Genomic DNA, 9192 nt, shown 5'->3' on the forward strand with positions numbered 1-9192 from the left:
AGCCCGGGAAGGGGACCTCTCTCCCCAGTGTCCCCGGACGCCAGCAGGCGCAGGCCCTACCCCGGAGGCTCGCGGGCTCCCCGCGCACCCCACCCGCGGGCCGGGCGAGGGGCGAGGGAGGGGCGCGCGCTCGGGTGCGAGCCGGACACGGCCGGGCAGCGGCAGCGCGGGAGGGCGGCGGCGGCGGCGGCGGCGGCGGCGGCAGCGGCGGCAGCGGCGGCGGAGGAGGAGGAGGAGGAGGGGGAGGAGGGCGCCGAAGCCACACCCATCGGCGAGCGGATCCGGGGGCAGCGAGTCGTCGGCCGCTGCGCTCCAGCCTCCGCCCGCACCGAGCCGCGGGACCCGGGCCGCACCGGGGAGGGGCCGCTCCGGGCCGCAGCGCGAGGGCAGCGAGGGGCGGCGGGCAGCCGGCACCGGGCGGGGCCGGCCGCAGCGACCATGATCGCTTTGTTCAACAAGCTGCTGGACTGGTTCAAGGCCCTGTTCTGGAAGGAGGAGATGGAGCTCACGCTGGTCGGGCTGCAGTACTCCGGCAAGACCACCTTCGTCAACGTGATCGCGGTACGGGGGCGCGGGGCGCGGGCCCGGGGCCCCGGCCGAGGGTCGGGCCTGTGTCGGCCTGCGCCGCGCCCTGGTGAGCCGGGGTCGCCGCCTGGCATGGCCGGGCACCGCCGGGCGCCGGGCGGGGGAGGAGCGGGCCCGAGCGCTTGGGGCCTAGCACGGCCCGTGGGAGACCTGGGTGGCGCGCGACCCGCTGTCCCGCCCGGGCCGGGATGGCACGGCTGGGGGCGGGGGAAGAGGGGCGAGGACACCGGCTGGGGCCCTGGGCCTGGCGGCCCCTGGGGGTCACGAGGCTGGCGGGATCCGCCGCCTGCAGAGACAGGCTCCCTCCGGTCCCCGCGCGAGGGGGCATGACGGGGCGAAAGCGCCCGGGCCTTCCCGCCCCGCGTGCGGAGGGTCGCGGGACCGGGCGGCCGGAGCGGCTTGGGGAAGGGGCCTGGGCAAGCCCAGCCCCACCCCGAGGCTTTAACCCCTCTCTGCCGGAAGGGGAAGCCCCGGCGCTGTTGAGGGGGAGGGGAGGTGTCCCCTGGGGATAGTGGCATCAGCTGAGGCCCTTGGCACCAGCCCAGACTCCTCCTCTCCAGGAACCCGCGGCGTCTTGGCTGGGGGTCCGGGGAGGATGGCATCGCAAAGGGAGTTTGGAGTCTCCGTCTGGCTCAGAAGTTGCAGCAGGAGGTGCCCCAACCAGAGGATGAGTTGGAGGGGCGCTGCCCACTCTAGGGACACGGGAGAGAGTGGCTCTGAGGGCTCTGGGTAGTCGAGACGGAGATGGGCAATTGTAAGTCTTTCACTGCCAGGGAGTGGTGGGGAAGGAGTTAAAATCTGTCTTACAAAAAGGGAAGATGGGCTCCATGGGTGTGTGAGCTGAGGCTGCGGTAATGGCTGCGGCCTGCATTAAAGAGCTTGGCTGGACTGGGCGTGTGGGGCTGAGGGAGGCTTGGGGCAGGTGCTGGGGTTGCCCCCCGCCGGTCCCAGTACCCATACTGGGGTTTCTGAGAATTGTGGATTGGCCACACACTGGCCAAAAATGCCGATGCTGTGGGTTAGCAAAGAAGTATGGCCGGTCAGCCCAGGTACTTCTCTGTGTTGTGGCCCATCCCGGAAGAAGAGGGCCCGCCTGATGGATCTCAGCATCCCAGAAGGAGCATGGCCTGAGGCAGGAGGGCAGAGGGAAGGCTGGAGGCTGGAGCTGCGGGTACCCCACGGTCACATATTTAAGCACTGGCTTCCTTTTCCAAACATGTTTTGTAGAGGACTCCTGCCCCTTTCCCCACCCAGTGGTTCCTAGTTCCTCATCCCACAGGCCAGGACCTTCAGGCCCCTGCTGGGTTTTTGGCATGATAGTCTCCTAGCCAACATGTGCCCCTGGGCTCCTGTCTGAGAGTTTGGCCCCTAGTTAGATTTGGCATTGACTTGGGCTCTTGGGCCCCCTTGGGCAGGAACATTAACACCGGGACTCTGATCCTGCAGGCCTGGGTGGCTTGGCTTCTAGGCATTTAGATCTGGGAGACGTCTCCAGGGTAAGGCCAAGAGGAGGACCAAGTTGTTGCTGCTCTAACAGCTCACCCTAGGTGTCACCTCCAGTCCCCAGGGAAGCCACGCGCCTGGGCAGAGATGTACAGGTACCCAGGTGGGTTCCAGTTCCTCGTCAGGAGGGCCTCCTCTAGACCTGCATCATATCCAAAACAGGATCAGACCACCCAGGAACAGAACCCAAGAGTCACATATTACACTGCCAGGTCAGAGTTTGGGTGATGTACAGCTCTTAGCCCATGCATTCCCCCGTTCGATACTCAACTTGCCACTTCGGCTCACCCGAAGGGCTCACCATCCTAAAAGTGCCAGCAAAATTTCCCTTTAAAGAGGCCTTCCAAGAAAAATCACCCCTTGTGGACTTCCGCGGGAGTTTTAGGATCAGGGAAACTGGCGTTCTCCAATCCCCCAGGGCTCCCGCACTGGCATTTCTGCCCACCTTGTGTATAACCACGGTAGAGTGTCTTTCAGAAAGAAATGAAGAATCGGGACCCCTGGCCTTTGTTCCCATGCCCACCGCTGACTTTCTGAATCACCTTTGCCTGCTCATTTGTCATCTGTTGGTCTCAGCTTTTTTCCCATTTGGCTTTTTCTGCTCCCCCTATGAGGTCTGACTGTAAATAGAAGTTGAGTTTATGTGTCTAGCTAGTCGGCAGGCTAATGTGAACTGGAAAAAAAAAAAATTATACAGAGACTTCACAGTCCTTCCAAGGACCTAGAAGTGTTCTGTTGAGTTCCTCTCAAAAAGTTGTGATGTAGAACGTAGGAGATGTTTTGCCTGAGGGAAAAAAAGAGAGCCATTCGCAAATATTTAAAAGTGTAAAAGACTGTCCTATGGAAGAACTACTCTTGGGGTACCCAAGTCTTTGGAACAAGGGATGGAAGTTATAGGAAGATGGATTTTTGACTCATTATACAGAATTTTCAGACAGTTGGAGCCCACCCAAGAGGGAATGAGCCGGGAGGTATTCAAGTCTGAGACAAAAGGTTACTTCCAGCCATTAAGTGAGGAGCTTGTGAGATCAGGAGGCATTAGCAGGGAAATGAAGTCATAACCTGGTTCCAGCTTAGCTTTGATTCACAGCTGAACTGGCTATTTGGGGACCGGGGAGCCTGGTTTCCCGAACGTTTTCCTAGCCCCAAATCACATTCTGCCAGGCCAGGCTTTTTCATGTATATGGGAGCCTGTGAATCTTCTACTTGCCAGAGATGCCAGATGGCTCTTCATGCGATACCCAGACCATTTCCATTTCCAAGCACTTTGTGAGCCTTATTTGCCAGTCTCTAGGAAACAAAAACCCTTGTCCCCATTTCACGGGAGGAAGCCTTGAGGCCCAATGAGGCTGAAGTGTCTTGCCCACGCTCCTCCATGTGAATGGTCAATAAAAACTGGGCTTTCTTCTTTAGACCCTTATGTTCTTCAGCAGCCCCGATGGGGAGGAGTGGACTTTGGTCCAGCGGGTGCCCCCACCCCCACCCTGGCACCTTGCTGGGGTTTGGATATTAGACCACATGTGTTTAGGGCCTCCATACTTAGCTGGAAGCAAAGCCGTCCTCCTTCAGGATGCTCCCTTTCCCTCGGTGATTCCTAACTTTTAGGGCTCTGGGACCCTTTTGATAACTGATAAAACTTAGAGACCCTTGCCCCAGAGAAGTGTCCATACAAACGAAAATTTTGTACATGCACATCGGGAGCAATTTCAGGGGGGTTACGGACTCTCTGCAGTCCATCTGTGGCCCTTGGGGTGGGAACCCTTACTCTACCTTGTCATGAGCATGAGTCACAAGGACTCAGTTCTCACTTGCAAGAACTTTGGTGAATGAGTTTGAGTGATTCCTCTGGATAAAAGGGAATCGATGGCTCTCATTTGGATGGATCCTCAGGCAGTCTTCATTCAGGCCTCCAGGCTCCGAATAAGAAATCGTCCTCTCCTACACCTTGGCTAAGGGTCAGAGCCCCTGACTTCCTTACGTGACCTGAGGCAAATTATTCCTACCACCTAGTAGAAACAAATGGCATGGTAGAGAGACCAGGCTGTCACCCTCAGATTCAAGGTTAAGCAAGTCCCATCTCCTGCACCTGAGGGGGGTGGTTGTAAGCAGAATTGTCCTACATGTGAACATGGAAATGACCTTGGAGCAAGTTTGGTCTGGCCTTCAGGCCTGGGCTAGTTTAGAGCAATCTAGACATCTTGGAGACAATTTAGAGGGGGGAGAAATGACGATCGTTTGAATTCGAGAGTGGGTTATGGGATATGGAGTTATAGTCAACTCCTAATTATTCAGCAAACATCTGCTAATGTTGTTAATGGAGGCGTGGTTCCCCTCCCTAAGAAGCTCTCAGTCCATTGGGGAGACACATAAGTCAACAGGGAGTACAGAGTGTGGATTATCCATCCTAACAAATGGAGTGTCGTACAAATAGACCACAACCACCGGATAATCCAGAAATTACTTGGTGGGCATTGCACGTTGGGGTGGCCACTTTACCTTCCCTCAAAATATTTGCTGCCAGTTTGAAGATATGTCTCCTTCCCTTGAGATCCCCCCTCACTGCTTATCATGAGCTGCTTGAAGTTCTTTTGTTGGGAGGTAATTCTTCTGCTCCACTGGAGACTAAGTACAATAAAGGGGCTCCTGTTCCAACAGAGAGATGTAGGCTAGACTTTAGGAGGAATTTTTTCCCCGGTCTGGGCTGCGAGACTTTGAGTTTGCCTGAAGAAGACAGGCCTCGTGTTCATGGGAGAGCCCCAGGAATCGGGTGAACACCTGAGCTGTTTATGGCCATCCCCCCTGAAACCAAGGGACACTCAGGAGATGGCCCCATGCCCCCCCTCCAACCCACCCCGCAGAGGGGTGCCTGTGAAGCTCGGGCCTGGCCTCTGCCTCACTCTTGCAGCCTTGTGGCCGTGGCCACCAGAGGTGGCGCATCTGGATTCTGTCAGTTGTTACCCCTTTTCCAATTCTGACTCTTCCTCCCAGTCAGGACAGTTCAACGAGGACATGATCCCCACCGTGGGTTTCAACATGCGCAAAATCACCAAAGGGAACGTGACCATCAAGGTGAGCGGCAGGAAGCCAAAACTCTGGGCACAGCTGGGGCCACAGAAGAGCCCGTGTGTGCCTGTTGGGGCCGGGCACCCGGAAGGGAGTTGGGGAGGGCATCTGCGACCCCTGGGGGGAGAAGCTGAAGGAAAGCCAAGGCTTGGATAGTGCGGAAAAGAACACAAGACTTCTGAGGCAGAGGGGTGCAGAGACAGGAGGACCGGACAGCACGTGAATCCTGGAGCAGGGGGTGGGGGTGGGGGTGGTGTGTGCAGGGAATAGGGGAGCGGGGAGGGGGACTTGGGAGCCAAGATGGGTTCGATTGCCTGCTTGCTGCTGAGACCGTGTCACCCTCTTCTCGCTCAGCTCTGGGACATTGGGGGACAGCCCCGATTCCGCAGCATGTGGGAGCGCTACTGCCGAGGAGTGAGTGCCATTGTGTAAGTGCAGGGCCAGGCTGGTGGCAGGACTCAGCCTCACCTGGCTCCCCCCGCCCCCCACCACCACCCCACCCGCCCCGGCCCCGCAACCTCACTACCTGTAGGAGCCACAGGTCCAGAACTGGATCCATCAAAGTGCTGGGTTCACAACACACTGTCCGTACATGGCTGGCCTTTACTTTGTGTGCAGATAAGAATATCTGTGAAACACTCTGGGCACCTCCCGGCCAATCTGAGAACCAGAGCATCAACCGGCTCAAAGTACCTGTGTCTCCCTGCCTCCCCCCAATTTAGAGTCACCGCTCTCCTGACTTTTGTGCGATTTAAATGGCTCGTTCCCTTGCTTTTTAAAAATAATTTTACCTCACATGTGTATGCCCAAACAAAAGATTGTTTTGTTTTCATTGTTTTTTTACCTCATTTAAAAAACATTTTTTTGGGGGGCGCCTGGGTGGCTCAGTGGGTTGGGCATCCGACTTTGGCTCAGGTCACGATCTCGCGGTCCATGAGTTCGAGCCCCGCGTCGGGCTCTGTGCTGACAGCTCGGAGCCTGGAGCCTGCTTCGGATTCTGTGTCTCCTTCTCTCTCTGACCCTCCCCCTGTTCATGCTCTGTCTGTCTCTGTCTCAAAGGTAAATAAACATTAAAAAAAAAATTTTTTTAAATTATTTTTAGTGTTTGTTTATTTTTGAGAGAGAGAGAGACAGGGCATGAGCAGGGCAGGGTCAGAGAGAAAGGGAGGCACAGAATCCGAAGCAGGCTCCAGGCTCCGAGCCGTCAGCACAGAGCCCGACGCGGGGCTCGAACTCATGGACCGCGAGATCACGACCTGAGCCGAAGTCGGTCGCTCAACCCACTGAGCCACCCAGGTGGCCCTGACCTCATTTTTTAGAAGTATCTTGCTGCAAGAAAATCTTCTGGGACATCCTTTGCTTTTTTCTCACTCACCCATAGCTAGTCTTTCCCTGAAGACTTAAGAGGGTCACTTTGGGAGGGATTTACACATAATCTCAAAGAGCCAAGCTTCACCCCCTGCATGACAGCTTCTTCGGAGGGGACTTTGGACAACGGGATAACGGCAGGCCCTGGAGGAGGCCTAGATAGCCCACAGATCAAGAGGTGACCAAGCCCAAACAAGAGGTTTGCTCCCGCAAGCAGCAGGTCCTTCTCTTCCTACCTCTCAGCCTGTAGTGTCAACTTGCTTGTCCCCACCCTGCTGTCCCCCAGGTACATGGTGGACGCCGCTGACCAGGAGAAGATTGAAGCCTCCAAGAATGAGTTGCACAACCTACTGGACAAACCCCAGCTGCAGGGCATTCCGGTCAGCAGCGCATTGGAGTGGGGGGCGGGGGGAGCCCGCTGGGAAGTCACTGGGGGCCTGGCCTGAGGCAGGTGAAGGCCAGGCACAGTTGAGGTGGGGAGAGGAAACAGACGGCCTGGCCCGGCAGCCCTGGACCTAGTCTTTGTCCTCCTCTGTAGGTCTTAGTCCTGGGTAACAAGCGAGACCTTCCAGGAGCGCTGGATGAGAAGGAGCTGATTGAGAAAATGTGAGTTTGGCTACTCTTCTCTGTCCTTCCTCCCTGCTCCCCCGATTTCCCAGGCCACGGAGAGGGAGACGGCTTGCTGCTGCTCTCAGTATTCGCCACATGGTGGCAGCAGAGCCTACCTTTCCCGGAGCCTCGCCCTCCCCATTGTAGCTCCTGAGCAAGCAAAGGACTCTGGCGCCCCCAGCCCCAGGCCCCCTGGGCAGTCCTAGCCTCAGCAGGTTCTACTCTGGTTTCCCCCCAGGAATCTTTCTGCCATCCAGGACCGAGAGATCTGCTGCTACTCCATTTCCTGCAAAGAAAAGGACAACATTGGTGCGCGTGGGTATGGGGGAGTTGCTGGCATTCTGGGAAGAGCCCGGGACAAGGGGAGGAGCGGAGAGGCACTTCTGGGTGTTCTGGGGCAGTGACTCTCAAAGGTTTTCACTCCACAACCTTCCTTGAAGCCCAAAGCTCTATGGTTCTCCTGGGGTAGGACAGGCATCGGGGAAGCTCAGAATCTGAGCATCACCCAGCTCTGCCCTCTACTGGTTGTGTGATCTTAGGCAAATCGCTCCCTTCCTGGGGCCTTGCTTCCCCCACTGTAACGGTCACAGGGTTAGATCAGGCGATTCCCAGGCCCCTTCTGGCTGTGACGTCCCATGGCTCCGTCCTTCACGCCACCCAGATGCCCCCCGCCACTCATCTGGGGCTGTTTGGAGCTCGATGGCTCTGGGCTTTTGCTGCCCTTAGAGTTGATCCCCAGTTGCAGTTTTGGAAGCCCTGGGCTTAGGCCACTCCCTAAGGTGTTTGTTCCACCTCCCCCGTCGGCCCAGCACAAACTAGAAGGCGTATAAACCTCTCTGTCGTCCCCCACCCAGATATCACCCTACAGTGGCTTATTCAACACTCAAAGTCACGGAGAAGCTGAGACTGCAGTCCTTCCCCCTCGGACCAGGGACCTGCTGTCATCCAAACCCGAAGCCGAGCTCCCCGCCCACCCTGCCGTCCCCCCTAAGCCCGTCCCTCCTCACCCAGCGTGGGGAGGGACCCTCTGGGGATCCCAGAGTCCTGTTCTGCTGAGGTTTGAACTCCTGATTTTATTGTAAAATAAACCGCTCCCATTCTGGCCCCCTAACTTCTCGCCCTTCCCGGAACTTCCCTCTGCCCTCTGCCAGCCCTGCTTCCGGCCCTTAACAGCCCTGGCCCCATAGCCCTGCCCTCCTCTCTCCCGTGCCCCACTCCTACACTGCCCTTTTCAACACTCTTCTGTTGTTGTCCTGTGTGTACAGTATATATATGTATATATATTTTAATTTTTTAATTTAAGCAAAGACTAAAATCAACCATTTGATGCTGCAGGGGCCCGTCAGGACCCGGGAGGGGGGCGGTCTGGAAAGAAGGAAAGAGATGCGGGGTGGGCTTGGGGCAGGTTCAGATTAGGAAAATGAAGGCTGGCACCTGGGGGGCAGGTACCAGCCAGGGCACTGGCGGCCATCCCCATGTCGCGTTCATTTCCACTTCCCGATCTGGCTTGTCCCCGTAGTGCTTGAACGTCACAGGCTGACTGCCACCTCCGGAGGTGCCCCTGTCTGCCCCCCTAGCCTCAGTAGGGCCACCAGGCACAACCAGGTGCCAGAGAGCACCAGGCGGAAGGGGCAGGAGGCCAGCGCCTGGGGCGCCCCAGCAGCCCCTCCTGCCCCTTCCTGGCTCCCAGCTCCTGCCCCTTCCTGGGGCCCCCAACTCCATGGGCCACCTCATTTTCTGTTCTCATTTTGCAGAGTTGCACAAGGAGAGAACTCAGCATGGGGGGTTGGTTCTTTGGGTTTTGTTTTCTGTTGGTTTATGTGTTTAATTTAATGATTTGTAAAGTGATGTTCCTCTTCCTTTTTTACACTTTTCAGCTCATATTTAACCTCTGTTTGGAAAATGATTCTTGTAACTGTACATTTTTTTGCCTCCTAACAACACGAATAAATGACCAGTTTTGTGTCGGGGGGGTGTACGGGGCTGGTTATTTGTCCGTTAGATGCCACGGAATGACTGGCTGGCCCGCACACTGGGCACAAACAGCCCCGGAGAGGGAGGCAC

At 56.9% G+C, this 9192-nt stretch overlaps 1 protein-coding gene across 3 annotated transcripts; it reads left to right on the forward strand.

Annotated features, from left to right (window-relative positions):
* Positions 1-288: 288 nt before the first annotated feature.
* ARL8A (ADP ribosylation factor like GTPase 8A) lies at positions 289-9095 on the forward strand. 3 transcript variants are annotated; one of them, XM_045456491.1, is made up of 7 exons: positions 289-561; positions 5077-5157; positions 5506-5579; positions 6806-6899; positions 7058-7125; positions 7344-7437; positions 7983-9095. In XM_045456491.1, exons 1-7 carry the CDS (start codon positions 439-441, stop codon positions 8208-8210), a joined length of 762 nt encoding a protein of 253 aa, XP_045312447.1. In that variant the 5' UTR covers positions 289-438; the 3' UTR covers positions 8211-9095. The 3 variants fall into 3 exon arrangements, with proteins under 3 accessions (XP_045312447.1, XP_045312449.1, XP_045312448.1); XM_045456493.1 differs by having other exon boundaries at positions 7367-7437; XM_045456492.1 differs by lacking the exons at positions 289-561; positions 5077-5157; positions 5506-5579 and adding an exon at positions 6463-6697 and having other exon boundaries at positions 6770-6899.
* Positions 9096-9192: the final 97 nt, after the last annotated feature.

This window comes from Leopardus geoffroyi, chromosome C3 (assembly GCF_018350155.1).
Source record: "Leopardus geoffroyi isolate Oge1 chromosome C3, O.geoffroyi_Oge1_pat1.0, whole genome shotgun sequence".
Classification (NCBI taxonomy): Eukaryota; Metazoa; Chordata; class Mammalia; order Carnivora; family Felidae; genus Leopardus; species Leopardus geoffroyi.